This window comes from Theropithecus gelada, chromosome 6 (genome assembly GCF_003255815.1).
Source record: "Theropithecus gelada isolate Dixy chromosome 6, Tgel_1.0, whole genome shotgun sequence".
Classification (NCBI taxonomy): domain Eukaryota; kingdom Metazoa; phylum Chordata; class Mammalia; order Primates; family Cercopithecidae; genus Theropithecus; species Theropithecus gelada.
Window position 1 is genome coordinate 59597078 of NC_037673.1, and position 26179 is coordinate 59623256.

At 39.2% G+C, this 26179-nt stretch overlaps 1 protein-coding gene across 3 annotated transcripts in view; it reads left to right on the forward strand.

Annotated features, from left to right (window-relative positions):
- IPO11 (importin 11) overlaps positions 1 to 26179 on the forward strand; it is a 238648-nt gene that overhangs the window by 198320 nt on the left and 14149 nt on the right. For all 3 annotated transcript variants that reach the window (XM_025389459.1, XM_025389458.1, XM_025389457.1), the window contains exon 29: positions 7118 to 7202. In XM_025389459.1, coding sequence (XP_025245244.1) covers positions 7118 to 7202 — 85 coding nt within the window. The remainder of the gene's footprint in view (positions 1 to 7117; positions 7203 to 26179) is intronic.

The window sequence follows — 26179 nt, forward strand, 5'->3', positions numbered from 1 at the left end:
CAGTAGAATCTGCATTGCAAACAGGAACTGTGATGGTTCATATACACTGTAAAAATTGAGAACCTACTGCTGTGGAAGTGGGAAAACCATTTAGGTAGCTGTTAAAGTAGTCTTATCTTGGTGAGCAGTGATGACGTGAATTTGAGATAGATTTTGGAGGAAGGATTAGCAGGAAATGGGGACAGGTAGGTATGGCTAGAGAGTGTTGAAAGGTATTTACAGTTTGGGTGACGTGACGTACACATGCATATACAATTTTTAAAAATAGTTGTGCTTATACCTGTAGCCTGTGCTTATTTTTATACCTTGATTCGTCCTCATAACATATTGAACAGGCATTTTAAAATTTAAAAAACATTTTGTGCGGAAAAAATGGAAATGGGCTTTTATTTTCCCTTCTAATGATCCCTCTTTTTTTAAAGTTAGAAAAGTTTATCTTCCAAGATAAATAGATAGTCAACAGTTGCCTGTTAATGCTGATACTGGTATTTCTTCAGGGTTGTACAGAAAATGCATTCTTTTGGAAGAAAGAAGAATTCCATTTTGAGAGTTGATGAATCTGTTTATTTCTTGGGGTGGTGTTGGTGGGTTTGTGGTTTGGTTGGTTTTTTGTTTGTATTTTTTTTTGGCTAGAGTTTTTATTAAGCCAAGAAAATATGCTAATGAGGCTAGAGATTTGACTTGTTTGCTTTCTGCTTGTATGGTTAGAGTGTTTCCCTTTTTTTTTTTTTTTTTTTGAGACGGAGTCTTGGAGTGCAGTGGCGCGATCTCGGCTCACTACAAGCTCCGCCTCCCGGGTTTACGCCATTCTCCTGCCTCAGCGTCCCGAGTAGCTGGGACTACAGGCGCCCACCACCTCGCCCGGCTCGTTTTTTGTATTTTTTTTAGTAGAGACGGGGTTTCACTGTGTTAGCCAGGATGGTCTCGATCTCTTGACCTCGTGATCCGCCCGTCTCGGCCTCCCAAAGTGCTGGGATTACAGGCTTGAGCCACCGCGCCCAGCCGAGTGTTTCTCTTTTATTTCCTTAAATAATATTTTTGTTGAAAGGAATATTGGGAAATGAAATTGACAATCCGTTGCCAAGATTTGGGAAGTAAAAAGGAAGAAAGAATTTAGCGGCCCCACGTGGTGGCTCACACCTGTATTCCTAGCACTTTAGGAGGCTGAGACAGTAGGATCGCTTGAGCGCAGGAGTTGGAGACCAGCCCTGGCAACATAGTGAGACCCTGTCTCTTTAAAAAGAAAAAAAAAAAAAAACTAAAAATCAGCCAGGCACACGCCTTTAGTCCCAGCAGCTGCTTGGGAGGCTGAGGTGGGAAGATTGCTTGAGCCTGAGACGTTGAGGCTGCAGTGAGCTGTGATTGCACCACTACACTCCAGTTTGGGTGGCAGAGCAAGACCCTGTCTCTAAATAAATAAATAAATAAATAAATAAATAAAATCTAGCCAGCATTCTAAGAAGCCTAGAGGCACTAAAATTTGATTAGAAAATGACTCATAAATTGTGGTTTTTATAGCTAATAATCTTATTTGAAACTGTTCTATATTCTGTAGTCAGTGGAACTCCACTAAAATTTGATTAGAAAATGACTCATAAATTGTGGTTTTTATAGCTAATAATCTTATTTGAAACTGTTCTATATTCTGTAGTCAGTGGAACTCCCCTGGTGATTTCCACACTGGAGGGACATAATCAGATTTATACTTAGAAAGGTCACTTTGGTCCATTGTGGAGGAAGACTGGCAGTGTAGATGTTGGTGAGTGGTTTCAGACCAGTGGAACAACCTGGGATTCTAAAAGTTAAAATTAGGCTTTTAAAAGGACTTTTTTCTCCTTCACTCAATACATTGACCCACTGGACCGCTCTTCAGAATGGAATGGAGAATACTAGAAGAAACATTGGTTCTGGAATTCTGACATCTGTATGTTACCTTAACTTGTGTAGATCCTAGTGACCTCCTTAGGAAGTCTCTCTCGCTTCAGTTTCCACCCTCTGATCCATTCTGCCCCACTTAAAAGCCAAATTTCTTACAGGATCAAGTTAATGGGGCTCTATTCTGTGCTGACTCAGTCGCCAGCTTTTTCTCTTGCCTCCCTGGGTTCTTCATCATTCTGCAAACATGCCATACACTTTTATACTCATGGCTTGACTAATATTTCTGCTTCTTGGTGTGTCAAGCCCTTATCCTCTTTAGCAAAAATCTACCTCTAAAATTGCATTCCAGACTTATAGAAAGAATTCATTCCATCTTTCTCTGTTTCTTCATGGCACTTTGTCTTTACTGCTAATATACAATATTTAGTTGCTTATATTCAGTCTAGTGACCGTAAGAGGATTTGAGACAGCGCATAAGAAAGTGCATGCTCATCATAACAGAAAACTATTAACATAGATTGAAGGGATTTAAATAAAAAACCTTGATTGGGGAAACCTGTGGCATCAGGATATAAAACTTAGCGATATGCTTTCTAATTACCAGGATAAAAAAAGAAACATTAGGAATTACATGGCTCTTATTTTCAAGTAGAAGGAAGTAGGTTTATCAGGTGTTAAACTTAAGACAAATCAATTTAACAGAGTTTGATTGAGCAAAGAATTCTTCACAAATTGGGCAGCCCCCAGAACCAGAATTGGTTCACAGTGTCTTCAGCACTGTACCTGGTCAGACAATATTTATGAGCAGAAAAGGGAAAGTGAGGTACAGAAAAGGGAAAGTGAGGTACAGAAACAGCTGGATTGGTTACAGCTCAGCATTTGCCTATTTGAACATGGGTTCAACAGTTGGCCACCTATGATTGGCTAAAACTCTGATTGGTACAAGAATAGGTTACAATCTCTTTACGCTTCCAGTTAGGTTACACTTTACTATGTACAAAGAGACTTTCAGGCTGAACTTAAAATATGTGAGGAAGAAGCTTTAGGCTAAATGTAATTTAACACAGGAGAGGGAGATTCATATTTCTTCTCATTGGGGTGTCATGCCCTGAGCCCAGAAATGCATTTTATTTATTTATTTATTTATTTATTTATTTATTTATTTATTTTTGAGACGTAGTCTCTGTCACCTGGGCTGGAGTACGGTGGCTGCAACCTCCACCTCCCGGATTCAAGTGATTCTCCTGCCTCAGCCTCCCAAGTAGCTGGGACTACAAGCACGTGCCACCACGCCCGGCTAATGGCTAATTTTTTTAGTAGAGATGGGGTTTGGGGATTCACTGTGTTAGCCAAGATGATCTCGATCTCCTGACCTCTTGATCCACCCGCCTTGGCCTCCCAAAGTGCTGGGATTATAGGCATGAGCCACCGCACCTGGCTGAAATGCATTTTTAATTAGTATTTATATAAGTGACTATAAAAGGACTGCTTGTTTTAACAATAAAGAATTAGTTGTTTCTGATACCCCAACAACTGTAGGTAAGTGACTCCGGGATTAGCTGACTGTGGCCTTAGCAACATCATCAAAGCCCCAGGTTTTTGCTACTCCGTCCCCTCAGCGCATTAACCTCATCTGCAGGCTACCATCCCTCATCAATAAAAAGTAGTTCTAGGCATTACAGTTCATGACAATGCCACTGACACATAAGTAATCTTCTTCCTTATGTCTTTTTTAAGATCGAGGCAATCCTTATCTGGAAATCATTGCAGTAGATGTCTTCTTATGTCTAATTGGCCAGAATTCCTTAAACATGCCCCTGCTGAAAGTAGTCATTGACCAGGGGGATGGTATCTCCATTACTGATTATTGAACTACTGGCATTGGGGGTCTGGGATCAATTTTTTCTGAAATAGTGGTAGCATGGAAGAAGAGGAAAACTGGACAGATTCAGGGTTCAGTTGGGAAAGAGGCTGATTATATAGACAAGCAGAGTGTCCACTACAGAGCCCAACTGAATAGTGTCAATTTTGTCTTATGTGAGACAACCCATAAATTGTTTCTTCTTTTTTTTTTTTTTGGGATATGGAATCTCGCTCCGTTGCCCAGCCTGGAGTGATCTCGATTCACTGCAACCTCTGCCTACCAAGTTCCAGCAATTCTCTCATCTCAGCCTCCCTAGTAGCTGGGATTACAGGCACGTGCCACCACGCCTAGCTAATTTTTGTATTTTTAGTAGAAATGGGGTTTCACTACGTTGGCCAGGCTGGCCTTAAACTCCTGACCTCAAGTGATTTGCTCACCACGGCCTCCCAAAGTGCTGGGATTAGAGGCGTGAGCCACTGCACCCAGCCTGTATATCATTTCTTATATAAACCTAGCTGAAAGTCAGTTACATAGCAGTTAAAAAAAAAAAATCATTATTAAACAATTTATTGGAGGCCAGAGGTAAAAAAATGTATATAAATAGGAAGCATATTGGTGGTTTGGCCTAACATAGGACTGGGGTTAACAGAGTGTGTGCCCCCCACAACTTCCTCAGCAACGTTAGCATCAACATTATGGAGGAAATGATGAGAAAGCATCACAGAGGAACTTGTGAGAAATGCAGATTCTCAGGCTCCATCAAAATCTACTGAATTAGACACTATGGGAGTGGGGCCCAACTGTGCTTTTAACAAGGCCCTTCAGCTGGTTGAGCTGAAAGCTCAAGTTTGAGAATCGCTGATATTGGACATTAAGAAAATGACTTGAATACTTGGCCTTTGTCCCAACTATCCCTCCTGTGCACACAGATGGGCTCCAGGTAGAGTGGAACTAAGCTTTTTTTAGACAGTTGCACTTATTCTGTTCAGGTGCCAGAATAAAGGCAATTTTAAAGCACCCAAATTTGATACCCTGAAGTAGAGAAAAATTCATTTAGACAACAAAAATTTTGAGGAAAAATACTGTTTATCAGTGCTCAATGAATGTTTGTAAATTCAGCTTTTTCTCATCTGTAAAATGGCTGAATTACTTAGGGCAGAGTTTGTATAAATTAAATGAAAAGTATTATTACTACAAGTACCTTTAAACCCAGAAATGACTTAAAAGGTTTCACTTTTTTCATGCTAACACCTGTTGGTTCTGTTTAGCTGGTTGAAGTTTCTTCTTGAGAAAGATTCTTACTTAGCAGGCTGGAGTGCCTGGATCTATTCGGTGATTTCTGCCTTGAGTTTAGAATGGAGGAGTGGCCACTTATATTCACGTTAGTCATTCCTATTTTAAACTGTTGGGTTTACTATTTTTATTAGTATATTACTGCATGCACAGTCTACACACTTTAGTTTATTAGACATCTATTAATTCTTACATGTCTTTTATGTAAAGCGTGATTGTTTATCTTTAATCTTTGTCAACAAAATGAGATTTGACTTTTAATTGGAAATTTTTCTGCAGGACAGTTTTAACTTTGGGCTTTTCAGCCTCCGAAAGTACTAAGATTACAGGTGTGCACCGCTGTTCTCTGTCTTAGGGTGATAAATCTTTTAATTTAGGGAAGGCAGAACAGAGAGCATTCACTATATGAGTAAGTTAACAGATTTTGGAAAGCAGTGGAAGAATTTGATGCAAAATAAAGCATGCTTTCGTGCAGATCCATAGTCATTGCAGTTAGAATTCAAGTTTGCAACAGACATAAATTGACTAGTGTAAAGGAACCCCATATTATTCAGTTCTAAAATACAAAGTGGGATGTAGACCTTTTTAAGACATTTCACTTTATTAAATAGCTTTTGGGTTGATAGAATAGTGTAATTTTCTCACTTTGTGTCGGAGTCCATTGGCCAGCTACTTGTGCTACACTGTATTATATCATGGCAGACAAAAGCATTGCAGCCCCAGGTCAAGGGCATGCAGTGAGTTAGGAATTGAGTTCCTGCCATTTTTCAGGACTTCTGATTTCTAGCCTGAGGTTCTTTTTGATCCCACCAGTGGGCACTAACTGAATCAGAGGCAGTCACTCCAAACATTGCTTTTTTAATGATAGAAAATAGAAACAAAAGACACTTGTTTCCACTGCAAGAATGAGCCTGATCAAGTTTTCTGGTATCAGCACCTGTGTTAGTTCTCTATGAAAAGCTATTTACACAGCTGAGTCAGGAATTGTCCTTCACCTGTACTTGCTGCAAAGCAACAGAACCCAAACTTTCTTTGCCACTGTTTATTCGTTAAGAACTTATGATCATGCTGGGCGCGGTGGCTCACGCCTGTAATCCCAGCACTTTGGGAGGCCGAGGTGGGCGGATCACGAGGACAGGAGATCGAGACCATCCTGGCTAACACGGTGAAACCCCGTCTCTACTAAAAATACAGAAAATTAGCCGGGCGTGGTGGCGGGCGCCTGTGGTCCCAGCTACTCGGGAGTCTGAGGCAGGAGAATGGCGTGAACCCAGGAGATGGAGCTTGCAGTGAGCCGAGATCATGCCACTGCACTCCAGCCTGGGTAAGAGCGAGACTCCATCTCGGGGGAAAAAAAAAAAAAAGAACTTATGATCATGTTGATAAATTACTGAATTCTTCTGTTACAAGTTAGGAAACAGTGGGGTTTGTTCCATCAGTTTGATTCACTAGACTGTTGATTTCTGGTCTCCCTAGAACCATTGTTGACTGAACAGGAAACTGTTTCTGTTATCTCTGCTAATAGTAAAGAGCACGGTGCAGATATTCAAAATAAATGATGTGTAACTACCCAGAAAGTACAAGTGCTATCAGGGACAGATTCCTCATAGCACAGTAATATCATTTGGAACACAAGGTAGATTGTTACATAATTATTATGTTTGTGATATCTAAATTATTGCATGTTTAAAATTCTGTAGATGTGAAAATTTTGGGGAAGAAGAAGTATTTTTTAAGAGTTTATGTCATTTTTTAATAACATATAAAGGGTATGCATGCATTACTTTGTCAGCTGATGTTTCATTGTTTCAGAAGTTGCGTGTAAATAAATTACTATCTGAAATGCCCAAGTAAAATGCTGTAAAATGTTTTAGTGTGGCCCTTTTTATAGTGACATATCTTTTCATAATTCAAAAATTTTGTTAAATTTTAAATCTAAATTGTCTAGTCTTTTTCTCACATTTTGGTGTGAGAAACTAAGAACATAGAATTATTCATGTTCTTAGTGATTTTAAGGGCTTATTTTTAAGTGTATTATAGATATTTTTTATTTAAAACATGTTTTTTAAAAAATTATTATAGCTGTATGTTGATGTCTCATCTTGAGGAACCAAAAGTAACAGAAGATGAAGAACCACCCACAGAACAAGATAAGAGGAAAAAGATGGTAAGTTATAAAAGTAGCTTCTAAAAATGAAGAACCATATATTATCATTTTCTGTAGGTTCAGAAATATCTCGTCTGTTTGTCCATCCAGCTATATATCTATCCGTCTATCCCATGTTACAAAATTAATGTAAAGTGTACCCTAAAACAGATACGTTTTATTCCTAGTACAGAAAGTTGAGGATAACTTTTCATCTGAAATAACTGTTGCTTGTCTTAGTGCAGAGCAGATGATTTAGTGTTTTACTTGTGGAAAGTGTGTGACCTGCAAACCTTATTTAAGTGGAAATGTGTGTTCTTCTGTTTTGAGGAGATGTGCTGAAATTTCCTTGCATTGCCTATTGTTTTATAGATCTTCACATGAACTTTTGCTGACCTGCATCATAGGCTTTTATAAAAATGCCCTTAAATTAACCACAACTAGTAAAAACCACTAATTCTCACCAGAGCAATCTGATAAGGGGAAAAGAACAAAAAAATAGGAAATACCTAAAATATCTTGCCTTTTAAAATTATATATAATCTTGAATGTTTAAATATTTATTTTGACCGTGAATATAAAATAGGTCCATAGGAAACTTTTTCCCCTTTTCTTTTGGAATCTTTTCTTGTCTTCTGGCCTCATCATTTAACTAACTTTATTATACCTTCTTTCCTCATTTACAAAATGAAAACAATTGTATCTGCCTCATAGATAGAATAAATAAATATTTAAAATGGTTATGGATACCTAGTAATTACTCTGTGTTAGCTATCATTTTAATCTGATCATTGTATTTACACCTTGCATTACAGCACGTTAGCCTTCAATGGCTTCATCCTTAGCTTATAGCTAACATCGCACTGCTCTTAGAGCATGTGCAATGCTCTTCTTTTAAACTGTTTGAATTTAACTCATTTTACTTTGCTTTACGCTAGGTATCATCTCCCTAGCACATAGTATAGAGGACAGGACAACATCCAGGGATTCTTAAGACCTGAATTCTAGTCCTTGTTGTACTATTACTTGTAACCTTGAGCAAGTCACCTTGTCTTTGTAGATCCATTTTGCCTCATCTGTGAAAAGCGGCAGAAATTGGATTAGCAAATTTCCAGGGCCTGTGAACTGAAAAATTACTGTTAAAACTCTTAATGTCATTCCTTTTCTTCCCCCAAAACAATGTTTATACATGTAATAAGTCCTCATTTAACATCACTGATAGTTTCTTGGAAACTGTAACTTTAAACAGAACAACATATAATGAAACCAGTTGTACCATGGGCTAATCTAAACAAGAAGCTCCTACAGCATATTTCTGGTCACAAAAACATCACCAAACTTCTAAATAAAGATCCAAAACACTTCTAATATTTAACATTGAAGTAAGTGTGAGCTGTACATACATTTAAGAAATATTAATAAAAACAAGTTAAATTATTTTCCCCCTTTTTTGGGGAATCAGTGAGTGATGACGGTTGTGGTGGTAAGTTAAATCAAGGAATAAATGTTTGCAAAGTGAAAATTGTAAGGAGCACCTCCTACTACCTTGCAGTTCAAAAACAAAAAGAACAAATCTGGCGAGCTTGCTGAAAGCGTTCATACAGCAGCATTTATATGCATTTGTATGACCATAATTTGTATTCATTCATTCCTTCATTTTTCCAACCCACTTATTCTGCTTTAGGGTAGTGGGTAGCTGGAGCCTATCCTAGCAGCTAAGGGTGCAAGACGGGAACCAGTCCTGGATAGGACACCATTTCCTGACAGGGTGCACTTGCACACACTCACACTCACTCAGATGGGAACAATTTAAACACGCCAGTTTACCTAATGTGCACATCTTTGGGATGTGGGAGGAAACTGGAGTACCTAGAGAAAAGCCACACAGACATGGAGAGAACATGCAAACTCCACACAGACAGTGGCCCCCGCCCGAATCTATTTGTTTTTCTTATCAAAGTTATAATGAAATGATGTTAGCAAGGACCTGCTGCACAGTCATGCACTGCTCAACAACACAACATTTCGGTCAACAGCAGACTGCATACTGTAGTGGTCCGATAAGATTATGATACCATATTTTTACTGTACCTTTTATGTGTTTTGATGTGTTTAGATACATAGATACCACTTTGTTATAGTTGCCTACGGTATTCGCTACAGTAACGTGCCGTACAGATTTGTTGCCTAGGAGCACTATGTTATACCATATAGCCTAGGTGTGTAGTAGGCTGTACCATCTAGATTCCTGTAAGCACACTCCATGATGTTTACACAGGGAACTTGCCTAACCATGCATTTCTCAGAACATATCCTCATCTTTAAGCAATGTATGACTATATTCCTTTGAAATTAAACTGTTGTGTGGTTTTTTGTTTTGTTTTGTTTTTTGTTTTGCAATGGAGTCTCGCTCTGTCACCCAGGCTGGAGTGCAGTGGTATGATCTCGGCTCACTGCAACCTCCGCCTCCCAGGTTCAAGCAATTCTCGTGCCTCAGCCTCCTGAGTAGCTGGGACTACAGGTGGTGGATACACACCGTTACATTTATTAAGACCCATAGAATAGACTACAGGTGCATGCCACCATGTTCGGCTAATTTTTTTGTTTTTTTAGTAGGCACGGGGTTTTGCCATGTTGGCCAAGCTGGTCTCGAACTCCTGACCTCAGGTGATCTGCCCACCTTGCCTCCCAAAGTGCTGGGATTCCAGGTGTGAGCCACCATCCCTCACCTATGTGGGATCTTAAATACATGGAAAGTATTTTTTTTTCACCTACAGTAATAATAACCTTTAAGTATAGCCTAACATTTGTCTTTCTGCCACTCACACCCCCACTTTGTCATTCTAATTATATGTAGTATTGGTTTATAGAACAACCATTATTTTTTTAAGTGACTGATTTTATTTGAAGTTATTTACTGCAGTAGGTATTTAATATAGATTTATATTGTCATCTCTAGTAAGATTTCTAGTACCTTGGTCTTGCTCTTGGATACGCTGAGGATACCACAGCAATTTTTGACTGAAGCTGGGATTGTGTATTGTAACATTTAATAAATCTAATTATGAATTCATGCTAATTTTCCGACAACTTTAAACAAATAAAATTTGTTTCCCTTGTCTCTTAGAATTATAAGTTAATGTATTTTTTCAGTAATTATGTCATTCTTGAACTGTGTTGTCTATAACGTTAGTCATTTTTTGAGAACTATCCAGTGATATCTTGGTTATTTCTTCAAAGGGAAAGAGTAAGTATTTGCTGGTAAATGGTTATGAATTATTCTTTACAAAAAAAAAATTAACAACAAAGGTTTTTCTCATTTTAAAATGAAATTATTTACTAGGAAGAAAAATATAGCTGCTTAGTTCCAAGGTCACATAAATGAAAATTTGATTGGCTTACTGTCATTGTTGTCTTAAAGTAGTCCCTAAAATGTGGTGTCTGTGTTTCAGCAGCTGCTTTGGTAGAGAATAGCAGTAGTGATTGTAGTTCAGAAAGGCAGATGATTAATATTATATGAAATGTGCCAAATAATTTTCCATAGGTTTCTGAGAATTCTCTATGTTTTATTTCAAATAAGGATGAAATTTACACTCAGGAAGGCTATTAAGCTGTCCAGACTTTTGATCTCCCTTTTCATTCAGCCTCTCTCTCTACCTTTCATTGCAGTGAAATAATACTTAGAGTAGCAAATGCAGCTCAAGCATTTCATTTAATATATGTTTCCTTTCTGTCCAGTATATTATTATAGTAGAATAATTCATGACCTTTACTATAAAGACTTGAGCTAATATATTAATATCTTAAGTTTTTTGTAATTTTTTGAAACCTGACTTATAGTCACTTATAAGTTGTAATTTCAAAATTCTAGTTTTGAGCCCTTTAATGCTTTCTCGCAACTCTATGATACCAGCTAACAAAGTGTTATTAGTATTATGTATGTATTTATTTTTTAAGATATGTTGTCCACGCTGGAGTGCAGTGGGTGCAAACATGGTTTCCTCAGCCTCGACTTCCTGGGCTCAAAGAACCCTCCTGTCTCAGCTTCCTGTGTAGCTGAGACCACATGTGCATGCCACTACACTAATTTTTACATGTTTTATAGAGACAGGGTACCACTTTGTTGCTTAGGTTGGTCTCAAACTCTTAGGCTCAAGAGATCCTCCCTTGTCAGCCTCCCAAAGTGCTGGAATTACAGGTATGAACCACTCCACCCTCCCTATTTTTTCATATTTATTATTACTTGTTCTCTTTTCTTTTTTAAATGGGCAAATGAAAACTGTATGGATCTGTGGTATACAACATGGTGTTTTAAAATATGTGTATATTGCAGAATGGCTGAATCAAGCTAATGAGCAAATCTGTTACCAGTTGAGCTCATTCAGAACGAGAAGAGTTGGGCCAGGCGTGGTAGCTTATGCCGGTAATCCCAGCACTTTGAGAGGCCGAGGTGGGCAGATCTCTTGAACCTAGGAGTTCAAGACCAGCCTGGGCAACATAGCTGAATCCCACCTCTACAAAAAAAAAAAAAAAAAAAAAACAATAGCTGGGCGTGGTGGCATGCACCTGTAGTCCCAGCTACTTGGGAGGCTGAGGTGGGAGGATTGCTTGAACCTGGGAGACGGAGGTTGCAGTGAGCCAAAATCATGCCACTGCTACTCCAGCCTGGGCAACAGAACAAGACCCTGTCTCAAAAAAGAAAAAAAGGAAAGGAAAACCCTTATGTCTCATTACAAACCACTGAAGTTGAAATGTTGTGCAGGGCCGAGCACGGTGGCTCACATCTGTAATCCCAGCACTTTGGGAGGCCGAGGCAGGCAGATCAATAGGTCAGGGGATCGAGACCACCCTGGCTAACATGGTGAAACCCTGTCTCTACTAAAAATACAAAAAAATTAGCTGGGCGTGGTGGCATGCTCCTGTAATCCCAGCTGCTGGGGAGGCTGAGGCAGGAGAATCACGTGAACCTGGGAGGTGGAGCTTGCAGTGAGCCGAGGTCGCGCCACTGCACTCCAGCCTGGGTAACAGAGCAAGACTCAGTCTCAAAAAAAAAAAAATATATATTGTGTACATTATCATTTGAATGTGTTTTAAATTGGACCATATATATGGCAAACATAATATGCAGCTTTACTTAGCTTTTTAATGCAACCATGTATATGTAGACTGCGGCTCTGGCAAGCTTTGGCATCGTAGTCTTCTGCCTAGGCTCTAGCATATGTAAGTAAACTATACGTTAGGTTGAGTTGCATTTTATTTCATAAGTTTATAAGTACATCCTAAGTTTCATGCCAAATAAAACAAATCCTGAGCATGGCTTTTGTACTGTCTTAGTGATTACGGTTTCTCTACTGCTCTTGGCAAATATCACACCGGATCAAGGATGGACAGGAGTGCTGCACTGTGAGGATGAAATTGTCCTGCTATCAGAGCCTACACATAGCTAACATTTTTCTCTTAGAGCACAGAGACATAGCCCTCATTTCCCCCTCCCTGCTTTCGCCTCCTTTACTCTTCAACTCTCTGAAAACTTTTATTTTATCGAACTTTTGGATCTAGAAGGTTTCTTTAGACTTGCACTTATTAGAATTTAGAATACGTCGTCAGGAGGAAAGTGACACTGTTACGAATTGAAAACATTTCATGAGGTTTTCTGCAAATCTTTATTCCAAATATAATGTCAACAGGGCACCCTGTGGTAGTGGCTTGGGGTGGGAGTGGCTTGGGGTGGCTTGGGGTCAAGTTTAAAAACCTGACCACTGAAAACCAGTAGATTGATTCTTTTGCCTTCTTCCATTTGCTTCTAGAAAACCTCAACAGAATTACTATAAAGATAGAATTGTATTAGTACTGATAAGGTACTGTGATGTTCTTAATTAAATATCAGTAATTTTTAAATGTATGCATAAAATACATTTTCCTTTTGCAAATAATAATATGAGAATAATTCATCATCATATTGGTGGCTTCAGAACTACCCTTTGAGAATCCTTACCTTATAGCATTCAGTAATCAAGATAAATTATAGCATTGTTGAAAATACTTTTGTATTCAGCTTACATGCACTGCCACTGAGGTTTATGAGTTGAGAGCTTTTTTTTTTTTCTCAACTTGCACAGTTAACATCTATCGCTTCTATTGTCATGCCACATCTCTTTTTTTGTTTTTTGTTTTTTGTTTTTGGAGAGTCTTATTCTGTCACCCAGGCTGGTGTGCAGTGGTGCTATCTCAGCTCACTGCAACCTCTGCCTCAGCCTCCCAAGTAGCTGGGATTAAAGGTGTGCACCACCACTGCCAGCTAATTTTTGTATTTTTAGGTTAGAGATGGGGTTTCACCATGTTGGCCAGGCTGGTCCTGAACTCCTGGCCTCAAGTGATCCACCCGCCTTGGCCTCCCAAAGTGCTGGGATTATACAGGCATGAGCCACCACTCCTGGCCTCTCTTGCCACATCTTGACCCCAGACCTTGAACTCCAACATTTCTCTCTCCTCATGGTCTCTTCTTCCTTACTAAGCATTCCTTTTCTTTTGGTAGATCTATTTTGAACTTTTTCTGGAGCCCTACAATTTTTCCTTACTTTGTCCTCTTAAATCCTAGAATCCCACATTCTTTACTGTTTTTACCTTTGTACAAGCTATATCCCTCACCCTCTCTATTTCAGATTTACTGGATCTGGGGGCCTGGGAACCAGGCATACATATTTTCTAAAAGCTTCACATGTTCTTTTGGTGTACAACCAGGGTTGAAAACCATTAGAGTAAGAATTAAACCCCTTGACACTCTTTTAAGAAAGACCTCTGCAGTCTGCCTCCTTTTAAACCTTGTCCTGTATTCTCATTCTGTCTCCTTCACTGGCTAAACCAAATGACTTGTCTCCACACGTTATGTGGTTTCTGCCTCTATTACATGCTAGTCCTCCATCTGGAATAGCCCTTTTGTCCCTTTTCTCTCCACTGAGCTTTTGCATTTGCCTTTTTAATTCCCATGTATGCCGTGTCCACCACATAGACACAACCTCCCCCACTGTCCACGTCCTGTGCCACAGTGTTACATTTGTTACAGCTGATGAACCTACATTGACACATCACCGAAAATGCGTAGTTTATGTTAGGGTTCACTCTCGTATTGTACATTCTATGGGTCTTAATAAAAGTATAACGGTGTATATCCACCATTGTAGTATCATATGTAAGAGTTTCACTGCCTTCAAAATCCTCTGTGTTCTGCCTATTCATCCCTCCCTCCCCTGAACCCCTGGTGTTTTTACTGTCTCCATCGTTTTGTCTTTTCTGGAATGTTATTTAGTAGGACTCAAACACTATGTAGCCTCATATGATTTTTAGTCGGAAAGTCAGCAGAGTGTGATGTTGCAGCTAATGCATGTTGCCACTAGTCTACTGGCTCACCATGTTGGTGTGGGGAAGCAGCTGGAAGTGCAGCAACTCCACATCCTGCCACATCCTCTCTAGTTTCTCTTACTTCAGAGCCAGGCACATGCCTAGTTTCATAATGAAGACATTGGCTTCTCTTAGAAGATATCTCATCAGCAAAGTTGAAGACTTGTAAGTGATGAGAGGCTGAAGGGTGTTCCCATCTGTTCATATAGGTTCTACTATTTCTTGCAGTTTCACTTTGCCCTGTCCCTTGGGCCATATGACTTCAGGCTGTAGCATCACCAGCACAGAAAGAAACAGCTTTCCATGGATTAGACATTTTACTGGCTCTCACAATCATGGAAGATCAAATCCCTATAATAAAGCCCATGTATATGATTGATAGAAGCTTCCCAGATGTTCCCATCGCAACAGCTTGTGCGATGTATCTCAGGTGCTCAGCAGTGTTTACTGAATGGATAAGTGACTGGATGAACCGATGAATGAATGAGAGACACAGTCCCTGCCCTCAAGGAATCCTAGACCAGTGTGGAGACAGAACTGAGATGTAGGGCCGACAACACAATTGTGTCATTTTGACATCTCTAGTGGAGCAGTCTGGAGAAGAGCTGGGCCTGCCCCTAGGCCTACCTGTCACCATTGTCTCCCTGGTTTGGGTTTATGCTGGGTGAGGTGATGGGCACTTCATTAGACTGCCATGTTAGTTGGTGTCACCAGGGATCTGGGAGCACATAATTCAGTGTCCTAATGTCCAGTAGGTGACTGCAAAGCTTGCTCCTGAAAATGAGGTTCTAACTGTTGTGTGTCCAGCTGCTGCAGCAAATATGAAGTCAACTCATAGTTACATGTGTGGGTCTGCTGTGGCACCTGCTCCTGGGACCACATTGGATGTGGCCATTGGTGATACTGTAATTGTAGCAGTTCCATTTAGGGAAGCACTGCCTAGCTCTCAGGAGGGAATAACAGCAGTCATGGGTGAGGCAACACCAGTTGTTGGCATCCACCGGCTGCCCCTGGCCCACCAAGCCACAGTGGCCGCAATAGATTAGGTACTTGTAATATTACTGGATACTTTTTATGGTACTGTTTGAGTGAATAAAAGCATAGGCTTGAATGCTTTATAGTCGTTAACATAGAGGTACTCATATGTTAGTGTTAGACTCATGTCACTTTATTGCTTGCCATCTGATTCTTTTTTTTCCTTCAAAAATTACTGAAATAATTTTGTTTTTTTCTTTATCCTTTGGCACATGATGATCTTTACAAAGTTTGTAGATAGATAATGGGAAAAAGCCAGCTATATATTGAATAACAGTTTGAAGAATAGTGAATACAAATTATTGCTTCTCACTTTGCAATGAGAAAGCAATTTTACTATGGATTTTTATCCATGTCTGTCTTTTGGTTGTCACTGATTTGTTGTCACTTGTATGTTGGTTATCACTTATCACATATATTTGCACCAAATCTGGTTACCATAAGGCCCAGTTTATAAAAATGTGTACAAATCCTCACATTCCATTCTTTTAAGACTTAACAAAATTAACAATATTAAAAGTGTTTCTCTGTTTACTGTTAGTTAAATAATCAAATAATCAAGTGATAATAATCAAATGATCAAGTAATCAAATAATCCTACCTGCTACCATAGCACAACTAAATACATAATGGCAATAGAACTAGCATCTTCAAAATGAATCTTTTTTTTTTCTTTTGTATTCATTCCACATACATTTTTGAATGCTTAACATGTGAAAACCATTGATCTTTATAATCAGTACTTCCTCTAAGAACCTATCTTCTAGGGTATTTTGATCAATAGTACATACGTAGTATTTTTAAAGTGTTAGATATCATTAGCTTATTACCAGGCCAGTTTCTTAAAATGGAAAGATGTACTTGTTTTTATCTATCCTTTGCTCACATTCTACCTGCTTCTCTAAGTTTGATTAACTGACTATTGTACCGCTGTTGATACATCCTTATTTTCATTTCTAGATGATACTGAAACATACAAAAAGCCATTCTAGGACATATAACTTTATCTATAAATATTTCAAAATTGTCAATCAAACATAGCTTTCCTTATAAATGAGGCCCACAAGCTCAATGTTAAACTTGTCTCAAGTCTTAGAAGTACACTGTGGCCATGGGTAATTCAGGTCCTAAAAACTGCAGAGTTGAAAGTGACATTAAAACAATCCAAGAAGATAGGAAATAATAAATTGAAATAATCCAACTGCGATTCAGTAAAGATACAAATTGATAGCCAGGCATCCCCCTAAGGTAGCAGTTCTTCCTGTGATAGAGCTAAAATGTTAATCAAAAAATAGTTTCAGATTATAGAGGTTAAGATCCTTCATAGAAGGCTACATAATGGTAATCAAAAACACTGGAAAAGAAAATTCCCTTGAAAATGCCTTCGGAACTAAATAAAGTGATGATTGTGTTGGTTATTTTTTTAGCTGAGATTTCAAATTAATTGCCTGCTGACGTCAGTATTGTTCTTGAGTATTGCATAGCAGACATCCTCACTATATCTCCCTTATTTACTTGAATTGTTACTAAAAACCTTAATCATCATGAGTTCAGTAACTTTGCCCGTGTTCACTTGGAAACATTGGCAACGTGGTATTGGCTCAAGGTAAATAAAATGTTCAGGTTTGTAAATGAAGAATGTGGTCTCATTTGGGAGAACTTATTTTAGTAACTTAGGTAACATGCCAGGGTACATTAGACTGTCTTCATGGCAGTTTTTCCTATTTCCTGTTTTTCTCTTCCGCTTCTTTTTCTCAATAATTATTGAGTAATACTTATGGTCTTTTAATGTAAGGGACTTGTCTTTCAAGGGAAGAAAAATTTAACTTTTTGAAGAATTGTTCTGCATGTGGAAGTTGCCATTTTGAAGAAATTGTTTTTTCATTATAAAAGTAACCTGTACTAATTTTAAAACCACAAAATGAATGTTATGGTGTGAAATAACATTTCCCTGGGTAACCTTTACTAACATTATGTGATAAGTTCTTCCAAATATTTTATTTACATACATAAAATATATGATGTGTGTATTTTAAATGTTAAAATTATGTTACATTCTGTTCTGCTGCTTAATTTTTCTTAAATGAAGAACTGCATAATTCAGTGAACCAGTATTTTCCAAATGATCAGTGAGTACATGTTAAAAAATCATTCAAAGGTAAAGATTTATTCAGAGAGTAAGGCCAATGCATTATAATGTGACAGAGAATGGGGGTCTATTGATATGGTTTCAGATTTCTTTTAAGAAACTACTATTTGTGAGTTTCAGTGTAGTTTCAAAGAAGAATATCCACAACGGTCAGCAAAGGCTGTTAACTACTACTACATTTTCCAGCTGCATATCTGAGAAAGACTGGATTTTCTTTACTTTAACCAAAACACATAATGCAACAGATTGAATGCAGAAACAGATAGGAGAATCCAGCGTTCATTTAAGCCACACATTAGATTTCCAAGTGTGTAAAGCAGTGCCATTTTTCTCACTAAAGAGATATTTTTATTTTGAAAAATAGTTATTTATAAAAATTATATTGACATGTAATAGATTTATTGATATTTTTAAGTGAGTTGATAAATATTTTTGAATTTTCTAATTTCTGATCCAGTAAATATTGATTGATTTAACCCATATAAGCAAACACTTCTTGAGATCACCAATAACTTTTAAATGTAAAAATATTAAGGGCCTTGAGGCCAAAATGAGAAACTCTACTCTTGAAAGACATTGAGACTGTTTCCATTTTTCAGTTATTATAAGCAGTGCTTCAGTAAACAACATTATGTGCCTGTCTTTGTGCACTTCTAAAAGTTTGTAGGAAAAATTCTTAGAAGTAGATATGCTGAGCCGAAGGATATGTGTTTTTGAAATAGTGATAGATTATACCAAATTGCCAATTTATGTGCCCAGCAGTGGTTCATGAGTCATCCTACATTCTGATCAATGGGATAAGTAGAAAGCAGTGTACTGTTGTTTAATGTACTTTTTCTTAATTATGAGTGAGACTAAGAATTTTTTAGATGTTTATAGCTGATTGATTTTTTTTGTTTGATGAATGGCTTGTTCATATCTCCCTCTCACACACAATTTTTTACTGGACATTTTGTTTGATTATCTGCTTCTGAGTAAGAGTCCCATGGTAGATTTTATTTCCCAAGAATAGCCATAATAATATCTCCTATTCCACATGCTCCTTTTTTGGTTTTTTTTTTTGGTTTTTTTTTTTTGAGGCAGGATCTCATTTTCTCACCCAGTCTGGAGTGCAGTGGTGTGATCTGGTTCACTGCAACCTCTATCTAATGGTCCCAAGCCATCCTCCCACCTCAGCCCTCCAAGTAGCAGGGACTCCAAGTGCACACCACTGTGCCTGGCTAATTTTCACATTTTTTGTAGAGAAGAGCTTTTGCCGTGTTGCCCAGGCTGGTCTTGAACTCCTGAGCTCAAGTACACTGGGATTACAGGTATGAGCCACAATGCCTGGCACACATGCTCTTCTGTAAAATGTGATTTTGACATTCTTCCTCATTGGCAGGTTGGGTCTATATTCCTTCCCTTTGAAATTGGGCACATTTGCTGATAGTTTATGACTCCCCAAGTCTCGATTATAAGATATAGCTTCCACCTGGTTCTCTAGGGACACTTGTACTTGGAAACCAGCCACCATACTATAAAGAAGCCCATAAATCCATAAGAAGTAGGCCCATTTTCCCCAGCTGAGGTCCCAGTTGACAGCTGGCATTAACTACTGAACTCAGGAATCAGTGACCCTTAAGATAATTCCAGGCTGGGCATGGTGGCTTACACCTGTAATCTCAGCACTTTAGGAGGCCAAGGCGGGCAGATCATGAGGTCAGGAGATCAGATCATCCTGGCTAACACAGTGAAACCCCATCTCTACTAAAAATACAAAAAATTAACCGGGCATGGTGGCGGGCGCCTGTAGTCCCAGCTACTCAGGAGGCTGAGGCAGGAAAATGGTGTGAACCCAGGACGGGAAGCGGAGCTTGCAGTGAGCCGAGATTGTGCCACTGCACTCCACCCTGGGTGAAAGAGCAAGACTCCGTCTCAAAAAAAAAAAAAAAAAAAGAAGGGCCTGTGCCACCCCGAGCCTTCAAGTCTTCCCTGTATATATCCTAGCCACTTTAATTTTTACATGAAACCTTGCAAGGTGAAATTACCTATGACAGACTTTAAAACAGTTGTGCAGTTTTATCTTTATTTTCTTTTTCACATGTGCATTGTGTGTGAACATCATATTAATAAATCATCTGATATCCCTTGGAATAATAAAAGACTTTAAAATAAAAGACATAGAAAAGGAAAGCTTTTGTTATATAAACTATTCAGATGTTATTTATGACTTTCTTTGAACTTAACAAGAGTTGATTTCATCCCCACAACTGTCTTACTGAGCTGGAAGAAACCTGATGAGTTGCTTAACCTTATTTCAAAATGGCTTTATGTCATTGTGTGAATTAAGTTGAGGTAACTTTTACATACAAACAAAGAAGAGGAAGGATCTTTGTTTAATAGTGGCTCTCAACTGGGTACTATGTTGCCCTGCTCCTTGCCCTTCTCTGCCAGCATTGTGGTTACAGGACAGGGAAGTGCTACTGGCAGTAATGAGTGGGAGCCAAGGCTGTTGCTAAAGTTCTGCAGGACTTAGAACTGAAATGGGAGAGTTTCCTGACGCCCCTCACAGGATATGCAACAGAGGTGTGACTTATCCACAAGTGCTCAAACCCCTTGCGGGAGGGGGAGCATGCAGACAGGTAGGTGCAGGAGCCAGGGCAAGTACCCCTGGGCTCTGACCCTATGACAACACCCAGGTTTGGTAGCCTGCAACTCCCAAAACCCAAGTGTGTGTGTGTTATAGTCCACTTTTAGCTTTGCTGTCTGCAGGCAGCTTGAGCGTTAACCTGCTCAGTGCCCTCTTAGTACCCAGGACCTTGTCTGGCATCCAGGAAGAATCAGCTCACACACAGACTTGAAGATGGTGAATGTGGGGGTTTTATTGAGTGGTGGAGGTGGCTCTCAGATGTATAGGGTATGTACCGAGACCAGCTTTGTCTGGGAGACCCTAACCCAGCGGCGCTAGAGGAATTAAAGACACACACAGAAATATAGAGGTGTGAAGTGGGAAATCAGGGGTCTCACAGCCTTCAGAGCTGAGAGCCCCAACAGAGATTTACCCGCATATTTATTAACAGCAAACCAGTCATTAGCATTGTTTCTGTAGATATTAAATTAACTAAAAGTATCCCTTATGGGAAATGAAAGGATGGGCCGAATTAAAGGAATAGATTGGGCCTGGTTCACTGCAGCAGGAACATGCCCTTAAGACACAGATCCATCATGCTAATTGTGACTTAACAATGCCTTTAAGCAGTTTTGCACCCTGGGCGGGCCAGGTATTCCTTGCCCTCAATCCCGTAAACCCCCAACCTTCCAGCTTGGGCGTTAGGGCCATTATGGACATGTTACAGTGCTGCAGAGATTTTATTTATGGCCAGTCTTGGGGCCAGTTTATGGCCAGACTTTGGGGGGCTTGCTCCCAACATGTCTCCCTTCTTTGATTTGCAAAGAGATAAAAGGGCAGCTTTGTCACACGTGAGCTACTTCTTGCGGGAGTCGGGATCCACATCTGCAGACTATACAAAGACAAACAACATAGATTAAAAGCATGATCGTCGTTGAAATCACAGAGCTTCCAGGTATTTTTATCCATTTTTAATGAGTTACTAGCTGCTAATTTGTCTGCAGCTCCTTTAAGCACTCCAGTTCCTGGCATTAGGGTCAGGTGTGCCTGGGATGCTTTAAATATTTGTTTTAATTTTGCTGTATTCAAAACCAAGTTTGTAGAGTGTCCTTCTAGATGCTTTTTTATTCTTTCCCAAATTTTGATCTTATTAAGAGCATTTAATAGTTTCCACAAATCCTTATGTTAAGCTTCTAGAGCGGTCCATATCATTTGAGGTTGAGGTGCCACTATACCGTCACGGTTCCAGATAACAGGAATTTTTGCCATACTTCTTATCATTTCTTCCATCTGACCATTTTGTTCAGGTCAGCTGAACGTAGTGTGGCCCTGGCACGCAGACTGAGAGGTGCAATTCAAGCTAAACATCCCCTTAGGGGACCAATTAATAATGATTCCATAGGAATCGTTGTACAGCACCTTTGCCTGTTCTGCAATGCAATCTTCCTAAACAAGTACGTTCATTTTTTCTAACTGGGTCCAATCCTGTTTACAAATAGGTTTTTGAGGGCGGTACATCTCAATTATAGGAGCAGATTTATTATGGTAAATACTGAGATCAGAAAGCATGTATAACTGTGTCAGAGTGATTGCATCCAGGCATTATTGCCAGCCAAGATTGATAAATATACCCAATAAGTATAATTGTTCTCTGTGTCAGCCCTTATTGAAGGAATACTCACAGCAGTGGTGATAACTGCTATCATAGCTACCATTAAATTATTCATTGTGACTGGTTGTCCTGCTTTCCTCAGGTTTTCTTCTGCCATCTGTAACAGCTTCTTGATCTGTCCCCAGGTGGGTGGCTGTGTTCGACAGGTGTTGTTCGTGACAGTTGGAGTCCTCCTCAGCATCAGCCTCAACATGGCTGCAACTGGGGGGTCCTCGGGATGCTCCCGGAATCTCCTCCTTGACATCTGGCTCATGATAAGGTTTCAGGTGTCTTGATGGTATCCAAATTGGCTGTTGATTTTGGCCTGGAGAAATACAAGCATAACCTCTATCCCAAGTTATTATTTTACCTATTTATTAACTTTTTGTTATTGGATCTTTTCACCAAATAATGCTAGATTCAATTGTGTATGGGCTGCCCTGTAATCCCTATTTCTCCTCCTTTTTTTGTTTTTGTCATCAATTGATCTTGTGTATGAAATCATAACTGAGCATTTTCAATTAACTGTGGAGTGAACCACGTATGAAGAATCAGAAATCACATTAATAGGCATATCAAAAGCAGTCAATACCTCAATTACAGCTGCAAGCTCCGTTTTTTGAGCTGAAGTATAGGGCGTCTGGAAAACTTTACTTTTTGAGCCTAAATAAGAAGCTTTACCATTACTAGACCCGTCTGTAAAAACATTCTCAACACCTTCAGTTGGTTTAAATTTAGTTATTTTAGGGAGAATCCAGTTAGTTAATTTCAAAAACTGAAACAGCTTCGTTTTAGGAAAATGATTATTGAGAATACCCACAAAGTCAGCTAAATGAGTTTGCCAAGTAAGACTGTTTATAAAGGCTTGCTGTATTTGTGCCTTCGTGAGAGGGACAATAATTTTTCCAGGATCATATCCATGTAATTTAACAATGCGAGTTCTCCCAATCCCTATCATAGTAGCGATTTGATCTAAATAAGGAGTTAGAGTCTGTGAATTAGTATGTGGAAGAAAAAGCCACTCTACTAAGTCCTGTTCTTGGACAGTAACACCACTAGGTGAATGCTGAGTTGAAAAAATTAGCAAATCTAGAGTCTTCTCTGGATCTATTTATCTGAGCTTTATGGACTTGCTTTTCAATCAGTTGTAACTCTGCCTCAGCCTGTTTTGTTAATTGCCTAGGGCTAGTGAGACTAGGATTTCTTTTAAGGATAGAAAACAGATTACTTATGGCATAGGTAGAAATGCCTAGAGCAGGTCATATCCAGTGAATATCCCCTAGTAATTTTTGAAAATAATTTAATATTTTTAATTTATCCCTACATGTGTTTACTTTCTGTGGTGCAATAGTGTCATTTGCTAAGGTCCCCAAGTAGGAGTAAGGAGAAGTAATCTGAATTTTGTCAGGGGCTATCATTAAACCAGCACAAGAAATTGAATTTTACAAGTAATCATAACATTGGAATAATATTTCTCGAGTGGGGGCAGCACAAAGTATATCATCCATATAGTGAATAATGTAACACTGTGAAAATTTTTTACGAGTAGGTTCAATTGCTTGCCCCACATGTGTCTGGCAAATGGTAGGTCTGTTTAACATGCCCTGTAGCAACACTTTCCAATGATAACACTTAGCAGGCTGCAGGTTGTTTACTGCAGGAATTGTAAATGCAAACTGTTCATAGTCTTGCTCAGCTAAAGGGATAGTAAAGAAACAGTCTTTTAAATCTATGACTATTAAAGGCCATTTTTTTGGAATTGTAGCAGGAGAAGGCAATCCTGGCTGTAATGCTCCCATAGGTTGTATAACTGAATTGATGGCTCTTAAGTCAGTTAACATTCTCCGTTTACCTGATTTTTTCTTAATTATGAAAGCTGGAGAATTCCAAGGAGAAAATGTTGGAGCTACGTGCCCATTTTCTAATTGTTCAGCAACTAATTTCTCTAAAGCCTCCAGTTTTTCTTTACTTAGTGGCCGTTGTTCTATCCAAATTGGCTTATCTGTTAACCATTTTAAAGGTATAGGTTCTGGAGGCTTAACAATGGCCGCCATCAAAAATTTTTTCCTAATCTTTGGCGGGAACTTTGTTTTTCCACTTGAAGTGGTTCTTTCAAACCTTGCAAATTTTTTTTCTAGTCCCATACCAGGGACATACGCATTTCATATATCATATATTGACTGTGAGGGCTATATAATTGTTCTGGAATTAGAACTTGTGCTCCCCATTGTTGTAATAAATCTCTTGCCCATAAATTTATAGGTATAGAAGTTATAATTGGTTGAATAGTCCCAGGTTGTCCGTCAGGCCCTTCACAATGCAGAATGTAACTACTTTGATATACTTCATTGGCTTTACCAACTCCAACCATGTTATATTGAGCAGGTTGAATTGGCCACGTGGACGGCCAGTACTGTAGAGAAATGATTGAAATGTCTGCCCGTGTATCTGCCAAACCTTTAAATTTCTTTCTTTGAATAGTTATTTCACAGGTAGGATGCTTATCGGTAATTTGATTTACCCAGTAAGCTGTTTTGCCTTGTTTATTTGTGCTTCTAAATCCTCCTGTTCATTTAATTTCACTTTTTCCCATTCGCACATATGGCAGAATCAGTAGCTGTGCTATGCACTCTCGTGGCTCTACTATTCAAGGAACAAAAGTAGATACAACAATTTGAATTTCCCCATTATAAGCTGAATCAATGACTCCTAAATGTATTTGTACGCCTTTTAAACTTAAACTAGACTTTCCTAAAAGTAATCCTGTTGTCCCTGCTGGCAAGGGTCCACAGATTCCTGTTGGTACGTTTTGCGGGGGTTCCCCAGGCAGAAGGCCCACAGCTTTTGTGCAGCATAAATCTATCGCGGCACTATTGGCTGTGGCGGGGGACAGACATTATACAGGGGTGAGGGAATGGCCTGAGCTAGAAATGCCCCAGTTTAGAACAGGGCCCGGGACGGACCCCTCATGGCATTTCCTGAAATCAGGTTCCCTTCTTTATCAAACTTAGAGTGATGCTGACTAGCCTAGTGTTTTCCTTTTTTACATTTTGGACATATTTCAGGCTCAACAGTTTTCTTTTTTCCCCTATCTGGCAGCCTGACTCACTGATTTTTTCTACCTTCTTTTTTAGTATGACCATGCTTCCCACAGTTAAAACAAGCTCCAGGAAATTGAGTATTTCCTTTATCCACTCTCAGTCCTGCCATTGCCTGTGCCAACAAGGTAGCTTTATGCAGATTACCTCCGATACCATCACAGACCTTGATATAATCAACTAAATGTGTTTTCCCTCTAATAGGTTGCAGAGCAGCCTGGCAGTCGGGATTAACATTGTCGAAAGCTAATAACTGCAACACTATATCCTGAGCAGCGGAATCTGCAATAATCTTAAGAGACTCCTGTAACTGAGCTGTAAAATCAACATGTGGTTCTCTGGGTCCCTGTTTTATAGCACTGAAGGAAGGGTATTGTTCTCCACCTGAAGTGATTTTTTCCCCAAACCCTAATGCACACTCCTCTAAGCTGTTCTATGGCATCATCCTCCATGACCAGTTGTGCATCTAAACCAGTCCAGCCGCCAACCCCCAAAAGTTGGTGTGCAGTTATATTAATTTGAGGTCGGGCCTGGGCATTGCGAGCAGCCTGAATGGAAGCTTCGTCTGCCCACCAAGTTTTAAATTGTAAGAACCAAGCAGGAGTTAGACAAGCTCGAGTAAGAACATCCCAGTCAGTAGGAATCATCCGACTGGAAACAATAACATTCTTTTAACAATCCCATTACAAAAGGAGAACCTGGCCTGTACTGATTTATTGCTTGTTTTAATTCTTTGAGTAATTTAAAAGGAAAAGGCTCAAATGTAGCTATAATACTTCCCTCTTGATCTGGGGGGTGTATTCTAACAGGGAACTGCCAAGCCTCTAAATCACTTTCTTGTCTAGCTTGCTGAATTCCTACCTGAAGAGAACTAAGAGCGGTCACTCAAGGCACTGCTCAAGCAGTCACTGGGACAACTACTTTTCGCCAAGTGTCCTCCAGAAAAGAAAGATTTGGGGGGTCATCTTCTTCAAAATAATGAGGAGGGGGTGCAGAAGCGTAGGGATGAACCTCTCCTTCCCTTGCCGCTTTAGCTTTAGTTGGCAAATAAACATGCTC